The sequence below is a fragment of the Telmatherina bonti genome (assembly GCF_933228915.1).
Source record: "Telmatherina bonti genome assembly, chromosome: 19".
Lineage (NCBI taxonomy): Eukaryota > Metazoa > Chordata > Actinopteri > Atheriniformes > Telmatherinidae > Telmatherina > Telmatherina bonti.
The window spans coordinates 37,925,150-37,949,878 of NC_136617.1; the positions used below are offsets into that span (position 1 = coordinate 37,925,150).

Sequence of the window (24,729 nt, forward strand, 5' to 3'; positions counted from 1 at the left end):
CTTCCAGACGGTGGAGGTTCTTCCAGACTATAAAGGTCTTCCAGACGGTAGAGGTTCTTCCAGACTATAAAGGTCTTCCAGACGGTGGAGGTTCTTCCAGACTATAAAGGTCTTCCAGACGGTGGAGGTTCTTCCAGACTATAAAGGTCTTCCAGACGGTGGAGGTTCTTCCAGACTATAAAGGTCTTCCAGACTATAAAGGTCTTCCAGACTATAAAGGTCTTCCAGACGGTGGAGGTTCTTCCAGACTATAAAGGTCTTCCAGACGGTAGAGGTTCTTCCAGACGGTAGAGGTTCTTCCAGACTATAAAGGTCTTCCAGACGGTAGAGGTTCTTCCAGACTATAAAGGTCTTCCAGACGGTGGAGGTTCTTCCAGACTATAAAGGTCTTCCAGACGGTAGAGGTTCTTCCAGACGGTGGAGGTTCTTCCAGACTATAAAGGTCTTCCAGACGGTGGAGGTTCTTCCAGACTATAAAGGTCTTCCAGACGGTGGAGGTTCTTCCAGACTATAAAGGTCTTCCAGACGGTGGAGGTTCTTCCAGACTATAAAGGTCTTCCAGACGGTGGAGGTTCTTCCAGACTATAAAGGTCTTCCAGACGGTAGAGGTTCTTCCAGACTATAAAGGTTCTTCCAGACGGTGGAGGTTCTTCCAGACTATAAAGGTCTTCCAAACGGTGGAGGTTCTTCCAGACTATAAAGGTCTTCCAGACGGTAGAGGTTCTTCCAGACTATAAAGGTCTTCCAGACGGTGGAGGTTCTTCCAGACTATAAAGGTCTTCCAGACGGTAGAGGTTCTTCCAGACTATAAAGGTCTTCCAGACGGTGGAGGTTCTTCCAGACTATAAAGGTCTTCCAGATGGTAGAGGTTCTTCCAGACTATAAAGGTCTTCCAGACGGTAGAGGTTCTTCCAGACTATAAAGGTCTTCCAGACGGTAGAGGTTCTTCCAGACTATAAAGGTCTTCCAGACGGTAGAGGTTCTTCCAGACTATAAAGGTCTTCCAGACTATAAAGGTCTTCCAGACGGTAGAGGTTCTTCCAGACTATAAAGGTCTTCCAGACGGTGGAGGTTCTTCCAGACTATAAAGGTCTTCCAGACGGTAGAGGTTCTTCCAGACTATAAAGGTCTTCCAGACGGTGGAGGTTCTTCCAGACTATAAAGGTCTTCCAGACGGTAGAGGTTCTTCCAGACTATAAAGGTCTTCCAGACGGTAGAGGTTCTTCCAGACTATAAAGGTCTTCCAGACGGTAGAGGTTCTTCCAGACTATAAAGGTCTTCCAGACGGTAGAGGTTCTTCCAGACTATAAAGGTCTTCCAGACGGTAGAGGTTCTTCCAGACGGTAGAGGTTCTTCCAGACTATAAAGGTCTTCCAGACGGTAGAGGTTCTTCCAGACGGTAGAGGTTCTTCCAGACTATAAAGGTCTTCCAGATAGTGGAGGTTCTTCCAGACTATAAAGGTCTTCCAGATAGTGGGGGTTCTTCCAGACCATAAAGGTCTTCCAGACGGTAGAGGTTCTTCCAGACGGTGGAGGTTCTTCCAGACTATAAAGGTCTTCTAGACTATAAAGGTCTTCCAGATGGTGAAGGTTCTTCCAGACTATAAAGGTCTTCCAGATAGTGGAGGTTCTTCCAGACTATAAAGGTCTTCCAGACGGTAGAGGTTCTTCCAGACGGTAGAGGTTTTTCAAGACTATAAAGGTCTTCTAGACTATAAAGGTCTTCCAGATGGTGGAGGTTCTTCCAGACTATAAAGGTCTTCCAGATAGTGGAGGTTCTTCCAGACTATAAAGGTCTTCCAGATAGTGGAGGTTCTTCCAGACCATAAAGGTCTTCCAGACGGTGGAGGTTCTTCCAGACGGTGGAGGTTCTTCCAGATGGTTGAGCGTCTGTCCATCTGCAGCACCATCCATTCCACTCGCTTCTCCTTACTTGCAGCATGTCCTGTTTGACCAGGTCACATCAGGCCTGAAGCGCTTCCGTCTTCTCAGAAGAGAAGATACCTGCTGGTTGCCGGGTCAACAAGGATTAGAGATGTCTGTCTGTGAAAATAAACTGCTGGAAATAAAGTTCCTGACTTTCTACTTCTTCTCCGTTGTCTGTCAGTGCGTCCAAGTCTTCAAGGACATTTCAATTCTCCTCTGACTGGACCGTTTAAAGCGTCTGTTCTTTTCTCTCTTGCAGTTCCCCCCACCCCCATCGCGCCCCCCCAGCTCCTGCGGGCAGGTCCCACCTACCTGATTATCCAGCTCAACACCAACTCCATCGTGGGGGATGGACCGGTCATCCGTCGGGAGATCCAGTACCGGGCCAGCCCGTCCACACTGACCGAGACCCACGTCGTCAGCTCGCTCACCTACAAGGTGTGGCACCTGGAGCCAGACACCGAGTACCGCATCAGCGTCCTGCTCACCCGACCGGGGGAGGGGGGCACTGGAGCGCCGGGACCCCCACTCGTAAGCAGGACCAAGTGTGCAGGTGAGTCGGGCTTAGAACCGGACCAGAACCAGAACCTAAAGACTGTTTCATGACTTATCCGGTTTTAATATAAACAGTAAAGTTACATCCTGTTCAGTCAACCGTCTGGTACCGGCCCGTCCTCTTCATCAGGACCGTCCGGTACCGGCCCGTCCTCTTCACCAGGACCTTCCGGTACCAGGCCGTCCTCTTCATCAGGACCGTCCGGTACCGGCCCGTCCTCTTCACCAGGACCATCCGGTACCGGCCCGTCCTCTTCATCAGGACCGTCCGGTACCGGCCCGTCCTCTTCACCAGGACCTTCCGGTACCAGGCCGTCCTCTTCATCAGGACCGTCCGGTACCGGCCCGTCCTCTTCACCAGGACCGTCCGGTACCGGCCCGTCCTCTTCATCAGGACCGTCCGGTACCGGCCCGTCCTCTTCACCAGGACCTTCCGGTACCAGGCCGTCCTCTTCATCAGGACCGTCCGGTACCGGCCCGTCCTCTTCACCAGGACCGTCCGGTACCAGTCCGTCCTCTTCACCAGAACCTTCTGGTACCAGCCCGTCCTCTTCACCAGAACCTTCTGGTACCAGCCCGTCCTCTTCACCAGAACCTTCTGGTACCAGCCCGTCCTCTTCACCAGAACCTTCTGGTACCGGCCAGTGCAGCATGTGCTGAGTGAGACCCAGGATGTTCTAATTGGCCTCATGAAAGTATGATCGGTTTCCACTCAGTGAAGGACTTCCTGTCAGCAGCGGAGGAGCTCGGTGTGGCCCGGTAAATGTGGTAAACCTGGTTAATGTAGTTAACTCGGTAAAAGTGGTAAACCTGGTTAATGTAGTTAACTCGGTAAATGTGGTAAACCTGGTTAATGTAGTTAACTCGGTAAAAGTGGTAAACCTGGTTAATGTAGTTAACTCGGTAAATGTGGTAAACCTGGTTAATGTAGTTAACTCGGTAAATGTGGTAAACCTGGTTAATGTGGTTAACTCGGTAAAAGTGGTAAACCTGGTTAATGTAGTTAACTCGGTAAATGTGGTAAACCTGGTTAATGTAGTTAACTCGGTAAATGTGGTAAACCTGGTTAATGTAGTTAACTCGGTAAATGTGGTAAACCTGGTTAATGTGGTTAACTCGGTAAAAGTGGTAAACCTGGTTAATGTAGTTAACTCGGTAAATGTGGTAAACCTGGTTAATGTGGTTAACTCGGTAAAAGTGGTAAACCTGGTTAATGTAGTTAACTCGGTAAATGTGGTAAACCTGGTTAATGTAGTTAACTCGGTAAATGTGGTAAACCTGGTTAATGTGGTTAACTCGGTAAAAGTGGTAAACCTGGTTAATGTAGTTAACTCGGTAAATGTGGTAAACCTGGTTAATGTGGTTAACTCGGTAAAAGTGGTAAACCTGGCTAACGTGGTTAACGCAGTAAACATGGTACACCTGGTTAATGTGGTAAATCTGGCTAACGTGGTTAACGCAGTAAACATGGTACACCTGGTTAATGTGGTAAATCTGGCTAACGTGGTTAACGCAGTAAACATGGTACACCTGGTTAATGTGGTAAACCTGGCTAACGTGGTTAACGCAGTAAACATGGTACACCTGGTTAATGTGGTAAATCTGGTTCAGGCGGTAAACATGGCAAACCTAGTTAACGTGGTAAACCTGGTTAACGTGGTAAACCTGGTTAACGTGGTAAACCTGGTTAACGTGGTAAACGCAGTAAACCTGGTTAACGCGCCGCCCTGCACGCGGCCCTGCACGCGGCCCTGCACGCCAACCTGCACGCCGCCCTGCACGCCAACCTGCACGCCAACCTGCACGCCACCCTGCACGCCAACCTGCACGCCACCCTGCACGCCAACCTGCACGCCAACCTGCACGCCAACCTGCACGCCGCCCTGCACGCCAACCTGCACGCCAACCTGCACGCCGCCCTGCACGCCAACCTGCACGCCAACCTGCACGCCAACCTGCACGCCGCCCTGCACGCCGCCCTGCACGCCGCCCTGCACGCCAACCTGCACGCCGCCCTGCACGCCGCCCTGCACGCCGCCCTGCACGCCGCCCTGCACGCCGCCCTGCACGCCGCCCTGCACGCCGCCCTGCACGCCAACCTGCACGCCACCCTGCACGCCAACCTGCACGCCAACCTGCACGCCAACCTGCACGCCGCCCTGCACGCCAACCTGCACGCCGCCCTGCACGCCAACCTGCACGCCAACCTGCACGCCAACCTGCACGCCGCCCTGCACGCCAACCTGCACGCCGCCCTGCACGCCAACCTGCACGCCAACCTGCACGCCAACCTGCACGCCAACCTGCACGCCGCCCTGCACGCCGCCCTGCACGCCAACCTGCACGCCAACCTGCACGCCAACCTGCACGCCACCCTGCACGCCAACCTTCACGCCAACCTGCACACCAACCTGCACACCAACCTTCACGCCACCCTGCACGCCAACCTGCACGCCAACCTGCACACCAACCTTCACGCCACCCTGCACGCCAACCTGCACGCCAACCTGCACGCCAACCTGCACGCCACCCTGCACGCCAACCTTCACGCCAACCTGCACACCAACCTGCACACCAACCTTCACGCCAACCTGCACGCCAACCTGCACGCCGCCCTGCACGCCAACCTGCACACAGAGGAGGAAGCCTTCTTCCTGTTCATCCAGTTTCTGCAACAAAAACCTGGAGATGAGGAGTACCATCATCATCATCATAAATCCAAAGTTAACTACATCTGAGAAGTGATAAATGACATCACTGGTTGCCTTAGACACCAAGCCGATTTAACCTGAAAGTAAAGCCAAAACGCCGGCAGCCGGAGGAGGAGCCTCCCTTTCCAGGACCGCCTCGGGAGTCGGAGGAGGAGCCTCCCTTTCCAGGACCGCCTCGGGAGTCGGAGGAGGAGCCTCCCTTTCCAGGACCGCCTCGGGAGTCGGAGGAGGAGCCTCCCTTTCCAGGACCGCCTCGGGAGTCGGAGGAGGAGCCTCCTTGTCACATTAAGTCTAAGACGTGTTGACAACGACATCGCAGACAATGTTGATGTGTTTTGTTAAACGATAAGTCAGAGCATTTTATTTACCCGCCTTGTCAGAATGCGTAGAGCTTTAATAAATCTTTGGAATATAATTTTATGATGGGTGGAACTTAACGCGTTAAATATGATTTAATAAATACAGAAACATTAACGGGTTAAAAAATAACACATTTAATCGTGGAACCTTTGTCAGAGCACAATTTTCTGGTATGCCGATTACACTGATGCACACAGTACTTGCGCTACTAACTTAGCATCACTGGCGCTATATTTAGCATGTTTCAGACCCTTTAGTGAGTTGATTTTATTATTCTCTTTTAACATTATTTGATGTAATAGTCTCTTAAAATCCATAAATATGTGATTAAAATGAGAAGAATTAATGATAAAGCCTGTAATTAAACGGTCATTATATTTTATTTTCATCGAGTCCCAACCCTTATATTTAAAATGATTTATATATCATCTAAATATGACAATACACCCTCATGTTTATCGTGTCGCTCCTCCGTATTGTGAAAACTCTGGCATTGCCAGATTCTTGCAGTACACACCCCTACCTGGTTCCAGACACAAGTGGGAATAAAATGGCACTTTCTGTAAATACAGCCTCAGAATTATTTAAAACTTTTTCGTAAGTCTGCGATAAAAACCCGAGAAATCCGACTAACCTCCGTCTTGGCTTGATGCAGCCTTACAACAGCTGGACCTTCAGCTCTCTGCGAGGCCTGCGAGGGTCGATGCTTCATCTGCAACAAGCAGGTCCCAAACAATTAGAAGCTTTCATTCTTCTGCTATCGTTCCTCCACATTTTCATCGCATTCCGCTGCTCTGAGGCCAACGAAATCACCCAGTTTCCTTCAAACATAGTAGGTCCCGCCAGAACACGGGACTGGTTGGGTTTAAGCGGTAAGTAGGAGGCTGAGTATCTGGCAGTCTGTCTCCGGTCTAGTATAGCTGCCAGCAGGAAGGAGCTTCTCACTGATGCAGCTGCATGTCGGGTCTCGCTTCCCGTCCCTGCCAAGCCGTGTGATGAGGCTAATCAAGCAGAATGCCATGCTGGTGGAGGACAGAGCCTGCTGTGGTCGGACTGGAACGATGAGTGAAGCAGAAAGTGAGCTTGGGGTCGGGTGGCAGAGCAGCTTTTAACAGGATGGTGTGAAAGGAATGGGATAATAAAGCAGTTATTCTCCGACATCTTGGACATGACGGGGAGGATACTTTTCCCTGGAACTGAATTCTTCCTTTCAGATCGATTGATCCTGTTCTCTGGGAAGACTCGACCCCGATTGGCTGTCAGACGATCAGTTTGACTGTTTCATTTTGCTTCTGGGAAGAACATCCTTCAGATCAGCCAGTACTTGAGGGACATGTCCCGCTGTCTTGTCTGTCCCCTCAGAGCTGATGTCTCCTCTGTGACATTGCTCCGTACATTGATGTATTAGCTTGTGATGTATGTTCAGTGACAGCGCTGCGTCTTCAGCGGACCAAGCCCGGAGTCGGCTACGTCCGCTCTGACGGCCTCGCTCCAGTCTTGCTCCATCAGACGTCTCTGCAACACATTTGGAGATTCAGGCAAGGCCACGGGACTGAAATGTCCTCGTGAGTTTGAAGTGGATGCTCTGCTTGACAGGGACATGGAGATGTGCAACTCTCATGTTCACACATGACAGCAGTAATTAGGCTCCACATGGCGCCATCTGATTGGACCTCGGTGGTGATGCGAGCTGGGAATGTGGAGGTCGCAGGTTTCTTCTTCGGGCATTCGCATTTATCTTTTCTTTCACCTCTCTGTAACCTCAAAGTGTGAGTTTGCAAAGTCAGCAGCAGCCCTGACCATCGTTCCCCACTCTTTCCATTTTAACCAGTAAACTCGTCTCAGCAGAGACTCTCCAGTTTGTTTAGAAGTCTCCAGTCCACATGCGGACATGTCTGATCGGAGACCCCTCAGGCTGGAGGTAGGAGGCATCTTCAAACATCCTCCAGTCTTGTCCCACTAGGATGAAGCAATGCGTAAAGAGACTGTGGAAATGGACTAAGGCTTCATTTACAGGGAGGAGGAAGGTGAAATTCCCCATCCTGATGTTGGGAAACCCCAACAATGAGCTAAACCAACAAAACGTGGCTTGGTGCACTTCTCTGAAGACATACTTGCACTGCTCTTTGCCTTGTTTAGTGGTATTTGAGTGATTTGGGAGGGTGAGGATGTGGACTATCCAGCAGTTCTTCATCTTTATAATCCCATTTAATCCAGTCCCATCCGATTCACTCTGCAGTACCAGTTAGAGACAAGCCTTCCAACTTCAACTTAATGGGCCTAAACTTTAGATTCTAAATCCTTCTCAATCAAACTCGTCAGTCCAGTTCAGTAAATGAAGTCATTCCTTTTTAATCTAGTTCATTAGAATTTAGCTGGAATAAAATTCAGTCCAATTCTTTCTAAATGTCCTCATTCATCCATCCATCATCCTAACCGCTGAGTCTGATGAAGGGTTGCGGGGAGCTGGAGCCTATCCAGCAGGCTTTCCTCCTTCTAAGAAAATCGTTTCTATGGTAAACAAACAGATAAATAGAGCAGTTTCAATGACTCGTGACTTTTTTATTTCTATAGAATCATGTCAAAATTAGAATATATATTTGTAAAAAATAGGAAATAAGCTTTTACATTTTAATTATGTTAAAATGATGTTGACGTCCTCCATGTTGGGCCACCACGTTTGTACCGAAGCCCAGATAGGACAAACCAAACGCTGACCTGACAGGATTTATCGTGATTTTCATCGGCGACGACGTCTTTAGCTTTTATTTGTAGGTTTCTATGGAAAGCTGCGGTTTTGCGCAGTTAGAAACCCTGAGCTCAGTGCACGTTTGACCTGTCCTCCATGTCCCTTCCAGAGCCCATGCGTGCCTTGCGAGGTCTTACAGCCACCGAGATCCAGCCTCGGCAGCTGGCCCTCCAGTGGGAGCCACTGGGCTACAACCTGACCCGCTGCCACACCTACTCCTTGTCCCTGTGCTACCGCTACTCCATGCCCACCGGAGGCAGCGGCGGGAACAACGCCACCGTCAGGGAGTGCCTGTCGGTGGATCGCAACACTTCCCACTACGCCCTGAGGGACTTGCCACCCTTTCGTGCCGTCCACGTGCGGCTGGCGTTGGCCAACCCGGAAGGCAAGAAAGAGAGCAGAGAGGTGACCTTCCAGACTGAGGAAGACGGTAAGTCCAAGCTTTCTTTTTACTTCATGTCACACAGCAAGTGTTTGCTGAAAAGTGTAACCTGCATCCTCATTACCGGAGACATGGCGTGCATCGAATCTCCACGTTGCCACGACTACTCAGCTTCACAACTCTGGGATTCGCTTTCATGCCGAGATAATTATTGTGCATCGCTCTACACAAATCTGAGCCTTTAGTCATCCAGTACTCGCAGAAAAACACAAATATTGACTCAGAATAAGCTGGATCAGCCTTTTAAATGGAGACGAGTGAAACATTAATCAGCTCGAGCCTCGGCCTGTAGCAACGCCTTAAAATCATTCTGCTTATCAGGAACTGTTTACATCAGCTGATTAAGTCACTCTAATGCGCAGTCCTGGCAGTCCACCGTGCGGAGCGGAGCGCGCTGGTTGTCATGCAGACTGACGTGATGTTCAGCAGGATTCTGAACGTCGCCGTGAAAATGCTGATTCACATGAAAACGTCTTGAAGCAGTGAAAGTGTGAATTCTCCACACAGCTGGACCACATGGTGCAGCCCGCTGTCCCGTTCCCCGTCACGTTCAACCTGTTTCAGCCAGAACTCCAGTGTGTTGTAGCTTCAGGGTCAGACACAGGCCCCGCCGGGGGACCAGGACCTGCCGGCTCGCTTTTCACCCAGCATCACAATCTATGTTGTTTTTCTCTCCTGCAGTTCCCGGCGGCATCGCTCCAGAGTCCCTGACCTTCACGCAGCTCGACGACATGATCTTCCTCAAGTGGGAGGAGCCTGTAGAGCCCAATGGTCTGATAACGCACTACGAGGTGGGACACTGACAGTCCACATGCTAAAACCTCTACAGTCCACACGCTAAAACCTCTACAGTCCACACGCTAAAACCTCTACAGTCCACATGCTAAAACCTCTACAGTCCACACGCTAAAACCTCTACAGTCCACACGCTAAAACCTCCACAGTCCACACGCTAAAACCTCTACAGTCCACACGCTAAAACCTCTACAGTCCACATGCTAAAACCTCTACAGTCCACACGCTAAAACCTCTACAGTCCACACGCTAAAACCTCTACAGTCCACACGCTAAAACCTCCACAGTCCACACGCTAAAACCTCTACAGTCCACACGCTAAAACCTCTACAGTCCACACGCTAAAACCTCTACAGTCCACACGCTAAAACCTCCACAGTCCACACGCTAAAACCTCTACAGTCCACACGCTAAAACCTCCACAGTCCACACGCTAAAACCTCTACAGTCCACACGCTAAAACCTCTACAGTCCACACGCTAAAACCTCCACAGTCCACACGCTAAAACCTCTACAGTCCACACGCTAAAACCTCTACAGTCCACACGCTAAAACCTCTACAGTCCACACGCTAAAACCTCTACAGTCCACACGCTAAAACCTCTACAGTCCACACGCTAAAACCTCCACAGTCCACACGCTAAAACCTCTACAGTCCACACGCTAAAACCTCCACAGTCCACACGCTAAAACCTCTACAGTCCACACGCTAAAACCTCTACAGTCCACACGCTAAAACCTCTACAGTCCACACGCTAAAACCTCTACAGTCCACACGCTAAAACCTCTACAGTCCACACGCTAAAACCTCTACAGTCCACACGCTAAAACCTCTACAGTCCACACGCTAAAACCTCCACAGTCCACACGCTAAAACCTCTACAGTCCACACGCTAAAACCTCCACAGTCCACACGCTAAAACCTCCACAGTCCACACGCTAAAACCTCTACAGTCCACACGCTAAAACCTCTACAGTCCACACGCTAAAACCTCCACAGTCCACACGCTAAAACCTCCACAGTCCACACGCTAAAACCTCTACAGTCCACACGCTAAAACCTCCACAGTCCACACGCTAAAACCTCCACAGTCCACACGCTAAAACCTCCACAGTCCACACGCTAAAACCTCTACAGTCCACACGCTAAAACCTCTACAGTCCACACGCTAAAACCTCTACAGTCCACACGCTAAAACCTCTACAGTCCACACGCTAAAACCTCTACAGTCCACACGCTAAAACCTCTACAGTCCACACGCTAAAACCTCTACAGTCCACACGCTAAAACCTCTACAGTCCACACGCTAAAACCTCTACAGTCCACACGCTAAAACCTCCACAGTCCACACGCTAAAACCTCTACAGTCCACACGCTAAAACCTCTACAGTCCACACGCTAAAACCTCTACAGTCCACACGCTAAAACCTCTACAGTCCACACGCTAAAACCTCCACAGTCCACACGCTAAAACCTCTACAGTCCACACGCTAAAACCTCTACAGTCCACACGCTAAAACCTCTACAGTCCACACGCTAAAACCTCTACAGTCCACACGCTAAAACCTCTACAGTCCACACGCTAAAACCTCTACAGTCCACACGCTAAAACCTCTACAGTCCACACGCTAAAACCTCCACAGTCCACACGCTAAAACCTCTACAGTCCACACGCTAAAACCTCTACAGTCCACAGGCTAAAACCTCTACAGTCCACACGCTAAAACCTCTACAGTCCACACGCTAAAACCTCTACAGTCCACACGCTAAAACCTCCACAGTCCACACGCTAAAACCTCTACAGTCCACACGCTAAAACCTCCACAGTCCACACGCTAAAACCTCCACAGTCCACACGCTAAAACCTCCACAGTCCACACGCTAAAACCTCCACAGTCCACACGCTAAAACCTCTACAGTCCACACGCTAAAACCTCTACAGTCCACACGCTAAAACCTCCACAGTCCACACGCTAAAACCTCTACAGTCCACACGCTAAAACCTCCACAGTCCACACGCTAAAACCTCCACAGTCCACACGCTAAAACCTCCACAGTCCACACGCTAAAACCTCCACAGTCCACACGCTAAAACCTCTACAGTCCACACGCTAAAACCTCTACAGTCCACACGCTAAAACCTCTACAGTCCACACGCTAAAACCTCCACAGTCCACACGCTAAAACCTCTACAGTCCACACGCTAAAACCTCTACAGTCCACACGCTAAAACCTCTACAGTCCACACGCTAAAACCTCTACAGTCCACACGCTAAAACCTCTACAGTCCACACGCTAAAACCTCCACAGTCCACACGCTAAAACCTCTACAGTCCACACGCTAAAACCTCCACAGTCCACACGCTAAAACCTCCACAGTCCACACGCTAAAACCTCTACAGTCCACACGCTAAAACCTCTACAGTCCACACGCTAAAACCTCCACAGTCCACACGCTAAAACCTCTACAGTCCACACGCTAAAACCTCTACAGTCCACACGCTAAAACCTCTACAGTCCACACGCTAAAACCTCTACAGTCCACACGCTAAAACCTCTACAGTCCACACGCTAAAACCTCTACAGTCCACACGCTAAAACCTCTACAGTCCACACGCTAAAACCTCTACAGTCCACACGCTAAAACCTCTACAGTCCACACGCTAAAACCTCTACAGTCCACACGCTAAAACCTCTACAGTCCACACGCTAAAACCTCTACAGTCCACACGCTAAAACCTAAGCCACTCCAGGTGTAGGTTGTTATTCTCTACATGCCAGTATGTATTTTATTTACCCTCCTGCAGCACACTGACTGAAAACAAAAAGAAGAACTCAGCTTAATGCTTCAGAGCTCCATGCCACGACTCCCTCAGGGGTCTTCTTCTTGTCCATGTCTAAACCCTCACGCTGAGCCAAAGGAGTGGGGAGGACCCACTTTCCACAGTTCACAGGATTTACTGTACATGAAGCCGAGCGCAGACTTCAGGGACGACCGTTTTAAGTAGTGATTAACCTAACAGTTATCCCCACCAGGGGGTAGCGCTAAATGCCCCTAATTAATTAATAATGAGCTGAAATCTGCTGCAGACATTTTTGCTGTTGAAAGCCAACGTAGCCAAACGGTCACCCAGCAGATTCCAAAACGTGGAACTACGTAATCTACAGTTTGGGAGTTTTGACAAACTTCAGGAAGGACTCAGACAATGTTAGAATTTCAGCTCGTGAAAAAAAAATCTTTTGGAAAATAGCATTAAAAGTAGCAAAGCAGTGAAGAAAATAAATGACTTAAAAGTTTAAAAACTGATAAACAAAATGAATGAATGACTATGTAAATTACATGGTGTTTTGAGGATTAATGCTGTCATTAACTTTTACTTTATGCATAGATAATCCAAAAATTTAAAATGACAAATATGTAATTGTTTTAAAGGTATTTTTTTAAGAATAATTAGTTTCTTATTATAAATGAAAAGTGTTTTAATTAACTCATTTTATTATTATTATTAAAGGTTTTATCTTTTTAATTGGAAGGATTTGCATCTGTAAAAGGTCCGAATTATTGTAAATGTTTTATTTTTTATTTTCAGTGTTAGTATCTGAAGTTCAGTTCAACCAAACTAAACAGATTTTATTACTATTTTCCTAATATTTTAATATAAAAAAGTGACTTCCTCGACCAGTTAGACGTAATCATGCAACCTGTTTACACACTGGCTAAATGTGAAGCATGCTAACATTCCAGGACGTTTGAGTGATAATGCGAGGTATGGTGGATTGCTAACATTTAGCATGCTAACATTTAGCAAGCTAACATTCCAGGAGGTTTCATTCATAATGCAAGGTATGGTGGAATGCTACTATTTAGCATGCTAACGTTTAGCATGCTTACATTCCAGGGCGTTTGAGTGATAATGCGAGGTATGGTGGATTGCTAACATTTAGCATGCTAACATTCCAGGAGGTTTCAGTCATAATGCAAGGTATGGTGGATTGCTAACATTTAGCATGCTAACATTTAGCAAGCTAACATTCCAGGAGGTTTCATTTATAATGCAAGGTATGGTGGAATGCTACTATTTAGCATGCTAACGTTTAGCATGCTTACATTCCAGGGCGTTTGAGTTTTAAAGAATTGCTAACATTTAAGAATGCTAATGCTAAGCTTGGTGGCATGCTAAATTTTAGCACCTTGTTGCACAGCTTTTGCAACAAGCATACATCCACCTAAAGTCTGCGGTCTTTCCTCCGTCTGCAGATCAGCTACCAGAGCATCGAGTCCTCAGACCCCGGCATCAACGTGCCCGGACCTCGCCGCACTGTATCCAAGCTGAGGAACGAAACCTACCACATGTTCTCAGGCCTCCATCCTGGAACCACCTACCTGGTCTCCGTCCGTGCCCGGACCGCCAAAGGCTTCGGCCAGACGGCGCTGACAGAGATCACTACTAACATCTCAGGTACGGAGCAGAATGTGTTCATACTGAAACGCTTTTCTGTTTGCATCACAGCGGGAGGAGCGCTCAGCAACAGATCCAGAAAAGCAGAGTAATGGCGGATAACAAAGCGTCGTTAAGTCTTACATGCTCGTGATGCTCTGCAGGACGACAGCTTTCAGGGGGCTCCGGTGTTCAGTCTGAAAGCTTTTGGTGAAAACCGTTTTATCCACGTCTCTGCAGCCAGAGTGTGTGTGTGTGTGAGACTGGATAACAGCTGCTAATGCTGACTAACTGGTGGGATTTGTTCCCGTAAACTAGCAGTGCTGGAAATCGACAATCCTGCAGGTTCTTTTCCAACACACCTGAATCAACTGAGTGTGTCGCTGCCCGGCCTCTGTAGAGCTGAATGACATGCAGAAGAAGGATTTCCGCCGTCTGATTCAGGCATGTTGGAGCCTGTAGGACCGGACTTGGACACTCCGGCTCAAGGCTGCTGGGAGCCATGTGGGTCCTCAGCACAGCTGCTCGGTGGCCCCCGTTAAAAGCATGTGATTAGGTAATGCGTCTGTTGTCTTCACGTTTCAGGACATAAAGACCATTTAAACATTATTTCCTGCTCAGCAGTGATGAAGTATCGACTTTTCTGCAATTAAAACTAGTAAATTCTGTGAAGAGAGACTTCCTGTAGTTTCCTCTACAACAACTGCCAAACAGCAACCTATCCAACACGAGGAGTTCCAGCCAGGTTGTCTGGATTCCTATCTTAGGTGGAGAAATGAAGATCTTAACATGAAGCCAAACCTTGAATAAAGGAATCAAACTGAAAGCACCAGAACATAAAAGTTCTTTGCAAAGAACTTTTCTCCTTTTAAAAACTTGGATGAAATGTTCCTTCATCAGGTCCTTTTGGAAAACGGAAGGCTGGACTTTATACGGACCTCTCCGGACAGTTTCCACCTGATCAGCATGGAAACTGTGTGCTGGCCAAAGAGCAGGACCAGCTGGGGGTCCAATAGATCTCTGTAGAGGTACTGGTTGGTGGTCTCCCAGTAGCAGGGGTCCACATCGCTGCCGGTTGGTGGTCTCCCAGTAGCAGGAGTCCACGTCGCTGCTGGTTGGCGGTCTCCCAGTAGCAGGGGTCCACATCGCTGCTGGTTGGTGGTCTCCCAGTAGCAGGGGTCCACGTCGCTGCCGGTTGGTGGTCTCCCAGTAGCAGGAGTCCACATCGCTGCTGGTTGGTGGTCTCCCAGTAGCAGGAGTCCACGTCGCTGCTGGTTGGCGGTCTCCCAGTAGCAGGGGTCCACATCGCTGCTGGTTGGTGGTCTCCCAGTAGCAGGGGTCCACGTCGCTGCCGGTTGGTGGTCTCCCAGTAGCAGGAGTCCACATCGCTGCTGGTTGGTGGTCTCCCAGTAGCAGGAGTCCACGTCGCTGCTGGTTGGTGGTCTCCCAGTAGCAGGAGTCCACGTCGCTGCTGGTTGGCGGTCTCCCAGTAGCAGGGGTCCACATCGCTGCTGGTTGGTGGTCTCCCAGTAGCAGGGGTCCACATCGCTGCTGGTTGGTGGTCTCCCAGTAGCAGGAGTCCACGTCGCTGCTGGTTGGCGGTCTCCCAGTAGCAGGGGTCCACATCGCTGCTGGTTGGTGGTCTCCCAGTAGCAGGGGTCCACGTCGCTGCCGGTTGGTGGTCTCCCAGTAGCAGGAGTCCACATCGCTGCTGGTTGGCGGTCTCCCAGTAGCAGGAGTCCACATCGCTGCTGGTTGGCGGTCTCCCAGTAGCAGGAGTCCACGTCGCTGCTGGTTGGCGGTCTCCCAGTAGAAGGAGTCCACGTCGCTGCCGGTTGGCGGTCTCCCAGTAGCAGGAGTCCACGTCGCTGCTGGTTGGCGGTCTCCCAGTAGCAGGAGTCCACGTCGCTGCTGGTTGGCGGTCTCCCAGTAGCAGGAGTCCACGTCGCTGCTGGTTGGCGGTCTCCCAGTAGCAGGAGTCCACATCGCTGCTGGTTGGCGGTCTCCCAGTAGCAGGAGTCCACGTCGCTGCTGGTTGGCGGTCTCCCAGTAGCAGGAGTCCACGTCGCTGCTGGTTGGCGGTCTCCCAGTAGCAGGAGTCCACGTCGCTGCTGGTTGGCGGTCTCCCAGTAGCAGGAGTCCACGTCGCTGCTGGTTGGTGGTCTCCCAGTAGCAGGAGTCCACGTCGCTGCTGGTTGGCGGTCTCCCAGTAGCAGGAGTCCACGTCGCTGCTGGTTGGCGGTCTCCCAGTAGCAGGGGTCCACATCGCTGCTGGTTGGTGGTCTCCCAGTAGCAGGAGTCCACATCGCTGCTGGTTGGTGGTCTCCCAGTAGCAGGGGTCCACGTCGCTGCCGGTTGGTGGTCTCCCAGTAGCAGGAGTCCACATCGCTGCTGGTTGGTGGTCTCCCAGTAGCAGGAGTCCACGTCGCTGCCGGTTGGCGGTCTCCCAGTAGCAGGAGTCCACGTCGCTGCTGGTTGGCGGTCTCCCAGTAGCAGGAGTCCACGTCGCTGCTGGTTGGCGGTCTCCCAGTAGCAGGAGTCCACGTCGCTGCTGGTTGGCGGTCTCCCAGTAGCAGGAGTCCACGTCGCTGCTGGTTGGCGGTCTCCCAGTAGCAGGAGTCCACGTCGCTGCTGGTTGGCGGTCTCCCAGTAGCAGGAGTCCACGTCGCTGCTGGTTGGTGGTCTCCCAGTAGCAGGGGTCCACGTCGCTGCTGGTTGGTGGTCTCCCAGTAGCAGGGGTCCACGTCGCTGCTGGTTGGTGGTCTCCCAGTAGCAGGAGTCCACGTCGCTGCTGGTTGGTGGTCTCCCAGTAGCAGGGGTCCACGTCGCTGCTGGTTGGTGGTCTCCCAGTAGCAGGGGTCCACGTCGCTGCTGGTTGGTGGTCTCCCAGTAGCAGGGGTCCACGTCGCTGCTGGTTGGTGGTCTCCCAGTAGCAGGAGTCCACGTCGCTGCTGGTTGGCGGTCTCCCAGTAGCAGGAGTCCACGTCGCTGCTGGTTGGCGGTCTCCCAGTAGCAGGAGTCCACGTCGCTGCTGGTTGGCGGTCTCCCAGTAGCAGGAGTCCACGTCGCTGCTGGTTGGCGGTCTCCCAGTAGCAGGAGTCCACGTCGCTGCTGGTTGGCGGTCTCCCAGTAGCAGGAGTCCACGTCGCTGCTGGTTGGCGGTCTCCCAGTAGCAGGAGTCCACGTCGCTGCTGGTTGGCGGTCTCCCAGTAGCAGGGGTCCACGTCGCTGCTGGTTGGCGGTCTCCCAGTAGCAGGGGTCCACGTCGCTGCTGGTTGGTGGTCTCCCAGTAGCAGGGGTCCACGTCGCTGCTGGTTGGTGGTCTCCCAGTAGCAGGGGTCCACATCGCTGCTGTTTGGTGGTCTCCCAGTAGCAGGAGTCCACGTCGCTGCTGGTTGGCGGTCTCCCAGTAGCAGGAGTCCACGTCGCTGCTGGTTGGCGGTCTCCCAGTAGCAGGAGTCCACGTCGCTGCTGGTTGGCGGTCTCCCAGTAGCAGGAGTCCACGTCGCTGCTGGTTGGCGGTCTCCCAGTAGCAGGAGTCCACGTCGCTGCCGGTTGGCGGTCTCCCAGTAGCAGGAGTCCACGTCGCTGCCGGTTGGCGGTCTCCCAGTAGCAGGAGTCCACGTCGCTGCCGGTTGGCGGTCTCCCAGTAGCAGGAGTCCACGTCGCTGCCGGTTGGCGGTCTCCCAGTAGCAGGAGTCCACGTCGCTGCCGGTTGGCGGTCTCCCAGTAGCAGGAGTCCACGTCGCTGCCGGTTGGCGGTCTCCCAGTAGCAGGAGTCCACGTCGCTGCCGGTTGGCGGTCTCCCAGTAGCAGGAGTCCACGTCGCTGCTGGTTGGTGGTCTCCCAGTAGCAGGAGTCCACGTCGCTGCTGGTTGGTGGTCTCCCAGTAGCAGGAGTCCACGTCGCTGCTGGTTGGCGGTCTCCCAGTAGCAGGAGTCCACGTCGCTGCCGGTTGGCGGTCTCCCAGTAGCAGGAGTCCACGTCGCTGCCGGTTGGCGGTCTCCCAGTAGCAGGAGTCCACGTCGCTGCTGGTTGGTGGTCTCCCAGTAGCAGGGGTCCACGTCGCTGCTGGTTGGTGGTCTCCCAGTAGCAGGAGTCCACGTCGCTGCCGGTTGGCGGTCTCCCAGTAGCAGGAGTCCACGTCGCTGCTGGTTGGCGGTCTCCCAGTAGCAGGGGTCCACGTCGCTGCCGGTTGGCGGTCTCCCAGTAGCAGGGGTCCACGTCGCTGCCGGTTGGCGGTCTCCCAGTAGCAGGGGTCCACGTCGCTGCCGGTTGGTGGTCTCCCAGTAGCAGGGGTCCACGTCGCTGCCGGTTGGTGGTCTCCCAGTAGCAGGGGTCCACGTCGCTGCCGGTTGGTGGTCTCCCAGTAGCAGGGGTCCACGTCGCTGCTGGTTGGTGGTCTCCCAGTAGCAGGAGTCCACGTCGCTGCTGGTTGGCGGTCTCCCAGTAGCAGGAGTCCACGTCGCTGCTGGTTGGTGGTCTCCCAGTAGCAGGAGTCCACGTCACTGCCGGTTGGTGGTCTCCTAGTAGCAGGGGTCCACGTCGCTGCCGGTTGGTGGTCTCCCAGTAGCAGGAGTCCACGTCGCTGCTGGTTGGCGGTCTCCCAGTAGCAGGAGTCCACGTCGCTGCTGGTTGGTGGTCTCCCAGTAGCAGGAGTCCACGTCGCTGCTGGTTGGTGGTCTCCTAGTAGCAGGGGTCCACGTCGCTGCCGGTTGGTGGTCTCCCAGTAGCAGGGGTCCACGTCGCTGCCGGTTGGTGGTCTCCCAGTAGCAGGGGTCCACGTCGCTGCCGGTTGGTGGTCTCCCAGTAGCAGGAGTCCACGTCGCTGCTGGTTGGTGGTCTCCCAGTAGCAGGAGTCCACATCGCTGCTGGTTGGTGGTCTCCCAGTAGCAGGGGTCCACGTCGCTGCTGGTTGGTGGTCTCCCAGTAGCAGGAGTCCACGTCGCTGCTGGTTGGCGGTCTCCCAGTAGAAGGAGTCCACGTCGCTGCTGGTTGGTGGTCTCCCAGTAGCAGGAGTCCACGTCGCTGCTGGTTGGTGGTCTCCCAGTAGCAGGAGTCCACGTCGCTGCTGGTTGGTGGTCTCCCAGTAGCAGGAGTCCACATCGCTGCCGGTTGGCGGTCTCCCAGTAGCAGGAGTCCACGTCGCTGCTGGTTGGTGGTCTCCCAGTAGAAGGAGTCCACGTCGCTGCTGGTTGGTGGTCTCCCAGTAGCAGGAGTCCACGTCGCTGCTGGTTGGTGGTCTCCCAGTAGAAGGAGTCCACATCGCTGCCGGTTGGCGGTCTCCCAGTAGCAGGAGTCCACGTCGCTGCTGGTTGGTGGTCTCCCAGTAGAAGGAGTCCACATCGCTGCCGGTTGGTGGTCTCCCAGTAGCAGGAGTCCACATCGCTGCTGGTTGGCGGTCTCCCAGTAGCAGGAGTCCACATCGCTGCTGGTTGGTGGTCTCCCAGTAGCAGGAGTCCACGTCGCTGCTGGTTGGTGGTCTCGTGTTCCTCCGTAAACATACTTCAGCATCAAACCTGCATCATTTAGGAAAACAAACTTCCACGTCACTCTAATGGTGCATTTATAAAAGTCAAACTTCATCAGCAGATGTTCCCTTTAGACAAGAAACTTCATGTCATCAATAATAAAACTTTAAAACGCTGTTTGATATGTCTTGAGTTACTGTTATCAATAGTTTTATTTCATTCTTTTCCATCGTCAGTTGGTTTCTCTGGGAGACTTCTACAGCACGCTGAATCAGAAACATTTAGAGAACATTTTAACATGATTCTTTAACCATTTATCTGTGTTGTATTTTACATTTACTGGTTTAGCTGCTGGATGGTTCTGGTGCAGAAACACTGAAATACGCTGTGCTGACCAGCCGAACTTCATATTCTTATTAGATAGAACTTTCCTGTTCTTATGACATATATTCTTTGCCAGAAGAATGTTATAAGTTGTATGCTCCGACTGCTTTTACCCAACTGCTCTGGTTCCCAGCACACCCAGCACGTCGCTCCTAGAAGGTTCATAAAAAACCAGTCCTGATGACCGACCAACAAATCATTTCATCTGTGTCTCCATCTGGAGACTAAAGGAAAGAGGTCCAGCATCAGTTACTTAAATTAGCATGGCTAGCCGTTAGCATGCTACCCTCACTAACCTCTGCTAACCGGTAGCTAACCTCACCACCAGACATGGAACATGTTCACCTGCAGGAGACGCTGCTTCAACTTGCCGTTTTCCCTTCTTTTCTCTGTATACCGCGCTTCATGACGTCTGGAGGCCATGGCTGTCTGCAGCGTTGCTCCGGCTGACCTGTTCCAACCTCCACCATCCTGAGCTCCGTCCTGGCTGCGCTACAAGAGCTCAGCGGGTTGCCAGGTCCTGCTCCTGTTAGCGAGCAACACAGTGCACCATTAGCCTTTACAGAATTCATTGGGTTTAACCACCAGATGTGAGCTGGTCAAGCGTCTCCGTGCGCAGCAGACCTCAGCTGTTGGTGTGTGGTGTTCCAACGATGACACATGGAAGCTTTACTACCCCCCCCCCCCGTGTGGGAAGAAAAGCAGGAACAGTGAACCTGAGGGTCCCTGGAGCCCTGCTGAGGTGATGCAGCTCTGAGATCTGCCCTCATTTAGATCCGCTGCTGTTTGTAGTCGCAGCCAGCGGCAGCGTGTGGGCGGCCTCACACACCCGGGGAATGAAGAAAAACCAACTTCATCTCTTCATCTGGTGGAAAAAAGCTCAAATATCCAAACAGAAGAGTCCCACGTCTTACAGCGTGTTTGACGTCTGCCAGGAAATGACACCTGGAGCCACTCAGGTGTCGTCAGGTGAAGCGAAGTTCAGCTTTTTGTTTCTTTCTAACCGTGTGGTTTCCTCCTCCACATTGCAGCTCCGGTGTTCGACTACGAGGACGTCCCGTCCCCGCTGAGCGAGTCGGAGAGCACCATCACCGTCCTGCTGCGCCCGGCCCTGGGACGAGGAGCTCCTGTCAGGTAAACCGGCGCTGGCCCTGCAGTTAGGTCCATAAATATTTGGACTCTGACACAAGTTGTTTTTTTTGTTTTTTTACTGTTTACTGAAACATACTCCAGTTATACTGATCTAATGGACGTGGACATAAAGTGCAGACTCTCAGCTTTCATTTGAGGGTATCCACATCCAATCTGGATGAAGTATCAGGAGTTTCAGCTCTTTAACATGGGCCACCCTCTTTTCAAAGGGACCAAAAGTAATTGGACAACAGACCAAAAGGCCAGTTGTGGGCAATTCCTTTGTTATTTCATTATCAGTCAAGCAGATATAAGGCCTGGAGCTGATCTGAGGCGTGGTGCTTGCTGTCGGAAGATTTTGCTGTGAAGACAACATGCGGTCAAAGGAGCTCTCCATGCAGGTGAACCAAGCCATCCTCAGGCTGCGAAACAGAAAAAAAACATCAGTTTGGTACATCCTGAGAAGGAAAGCAAGCGCTGCTGAAGTCAGCAACAAGACCTGGACGTCCACTACAGTGGTGGATGATCGCACAATCATTTCCACGGTGAAGAGAAACGCCTTCACAACCGCCAGTGGAGCGAACAACACTCTCCAGGAGGTCGGCGTATCAATATCCAGTCTACCATGAAGTGAAGACTGCACAGTGCAGGCCACTCACAAGCCTCAAGAACAGAAAGGCTAGACTGGACTCTGCTGAGAAACATCTAAAAAGCCAGAATCGTTCTGGAAGAACGTGCTTTGGACAGATGGAACCAACCTCTACCAGAACGATGGCAAGAAGACAGTCTGGTGAAAGCCTGGAAACGATCCAAAGCATCCTCTGTAAAGCATGGGGGAGGCAGTGTGATGGCTGCCACTGGGTCCAGTTCAGAGACATCCATTCAAACCTGGCCGCGTTTCATAAGACAGACAATGAGCCAAAACAAGGCCGAGCATTCAGGTGGAGGAGACCCGGCGTGGTCTGGTGGTCTCCATGGGTTCAGGTCTTCTACCAACTATCAGACATTTTCTTTCCAGGTATTTCATTTGTCCGATTGCTTTACAGCTCCTGGTGTTTAAACGCTGCCTTAGTTCCTTTAGTTGTTCAGCCCAGTCAGTTTACTGGTTTTACACCACTCTGTTTACTGGTCTGTTTACTGGTTTTACACCAGTCTGTTTACTGGTTTTACACCGGTCAGTTTACTGGTTTTACACCAGTCTGTTTACTGGTCTGTTTACTGGTTTTACACCAGTCTGTTTACTGGTTTTACACCGGTCAGTTTACTGGTTTTACACCAGTCTGTTTACTGGTCTGTTTACTGGTTTTACACCAGTCTGTTTACTGGTTTTACACCGGTCAGTTTACTGGTTTTACACCAGTCTGTTTACTGGTCTGTTTACTGGTTTTACACCAGTCTGTTTACTGGTTTTACACCGGTCAGTTTACTGGTCAGTTTACTGGTTTTACACCAGTCTGTTTACTGGTCTGTTTACTGGGTTTACACCAGTCTGTTTACTGGTTTTACACTGGGCTGTTTACTGGTTTTACACCAGTCTGTTTACTGGTTTTACACTGGGCTGTTTACTGGTCAGTTTACTGGTTTTACACCAGTCTGTTTACTGGTCTGTTTACTGGGTTTACACCAGTCTGTTTACTGGTTTTACACTGGGCTGTTTACTGGTTTTACACCAGTCTGTTTACTGGTTTTACACCAGTCTGTTTACTGGTCAGTTTACTGGTTTTACACCAGTCTGTTTACTGGTCTGTTTACTGGTTTTACACCAGTCTGTTTACTGGTTTTACACCGGTCAGTTTACTGGTTTTACACCAGTCTGTTTACTGGTCTGTTTACTGGTTTTACACCAGTCTGTTTACTGGTTTTACACCGGTCAGTTTACTGGTCAGTTTACTGGTTTTACACCAGTCTGTTTACTGGTCTGTTTACTGGGTTTACACCAGTCTGTTTACTGGTTTTACACTGGGCTGTTTACTGGTTTTACACCAGTCTGTTTACTGGTTTTACACTGGGCTGTTTACTGGTTTTACACCAGTCTGTTTACTGGTTTTACACTGGGCTGTTTACTGGTTTTACACCAGTCAGTTTACTGGTTTTACACTGGGCTGTTTACTGGTTTTACACCAGTCTGTTTACTGGTTTTACACTGGGCTGTTTACTGGTTTTACACCAGTCTGTTTACTGGTTTTACACCAGTCAGTTTACTGGTTTTACACTGGGCTGTTTACTGGTTTTACACCGGTCAGTTTACTGGTTTTACACCAGTCAGTTTACTGGTTTTACACCAGTCTGTTTACTGGTTTTACACTGGGCTGTTTACTGGTTTTACACCAGTCTGTTTACTGGTTTTACACTGGGCTGTTTACTGGTTTTACACCAGTCTGTTTACTGGTTTTACACTGGGCTGTTTACTGGTTTTACACCAGTCTGTTTACTGGTTTTACACCGGTCAGTTTACTGGTTTTACACTGGGCTGTTTACTGGTTTTACACCGGTCAGTTTACTGGTTTTACACCAGTCAGTTTACTGGTTTTACACCAGTCTGTTTACTGGTTTTACACTGGGCTGTTTACTGGTTTTACACCAGTCTGTTTACTGGTTTTACACTGGGCTGTTTACTGGTTTTACACCAGTCTGTTTACTGGTTTTACACTGGGCTGTTTACTGGTTTTACACCAGTCTATTTACTGGTTTTACACCGGTCAGTTTACTGGTTTTACACTGGGCTGTTTACTGGTTTTACACCAGTCTGTTTACTGGTTTTACACCAGTCTGTTTACTAGTTTTACACTGGGCTGTTTACTGGTTTTACACCAGTCTGTTTACTGGTTCTACACCAGTCTGTAGGTTGAGCAGCAGCAAGGAAACCTTCGTTCTCATACTAAAGTTAAACATGTCATTTTCGGGTGTTGGGTTTGTTTTTATTAGTATTAATAATAAAGTTAATTTCTTTGTGCCTTCCCAAAGGTCGCCTTCCAAAAATAAAAACAAATCATATAAATATTAAAACAATTAGAAACATGATGGTTACTGAGTCCCTATTGGTCCTCTTCCAGTGCCTACCAGGTGGTGGTGGTGGTGGAGGAGGACGGCTCCCATCGGGTGAGGAGGAGGGAACTGCGCTCCGTAGACTGCTTCCCCTCTCCAAACTCCCACAACGAGGCCCAGGCCAAAGGAGCCCCCCATTACTACACCGCGGAGCTGGCCCCCAGCAGCCTGCCGGAGGCCACGCCGTTCACCGTGGGGGACAACCACACCTACAACGGCTACTGGAACAGCCCTTTAGACCCCACCAAGAACTACCTGATCTACTTCCAGGCCACCAGTAACTTCAAAGGGGTAAGAACCGCTCCGATGCCGGTGGAGGCTTGTGATGCTGCAACTCACACACATGCATGTGGACACACACACACACCTTGGTGTTTTAACCACTAGCGAAAATGTTTTTACTTGAACATGACATGGAAACATGAGCAGAGAGGTGAAGTGAAGATGGACAGTTGTATTTCATTCAGGTTGGAACGAGTACAGGAAAGTGTCCGCTAGAATGAAAGGAAAGGTGTGGTTCGGCCAGCAGTGTTGGACGGTCTGGAGACAGTAGCACTAGAGAAAAGTCAGGAGTTGGAGGTTGCAGAGACTGAATATTCAGGTTCTCACGAGGGTGGATAGGATCCGGAATCAGAGCATCAGAGGGACTGCAGTTGTTTCATTTAAAGCCAGAGAGAGCAGACTGAGGTGGTTTGGACATGTGCTGAGGAGGGATAGTGA

General features: G+C 50.9%; 1 protein-coding gene across 1 annotated transcript in view; it reads left to right on the forward strand.

The window, feature by feature from the left end:
* ptprua (protein tyrosine phosphatase receptor type Ua) overlaps nt 1-24,729 on the forward strand; it is a 370,817-nt gene that overhangs the window by 223,777 nt on the left and 122,311 nt on the right. Inside the window, exons 7-12 of the mRNA XM_079258799.1 lie at nt 2,186-2,479; nt 8,411-8,731; nt 9,425-9,534; nt 13,798-13,999; nt 20,865-20,967; nt 24,018-24,300. Coding sequence (XP_079114925.1) covers nt 2,186-2,479; nt 8,411-8,731; nt 9,425-9,534; nt 13,798-13,999; nt 20,865-20,967; nt 24,018-24,300 — 1,313 coding nt within the window. The remainder of the gene's footprint in view (nt 1-2,185; nt 2,480-8,410; nt 8,732-9,424; nt 9,535-13,797; nt 14,000-20,864; nt 20,968-24,017; nt 24,301-24,729) is intronic.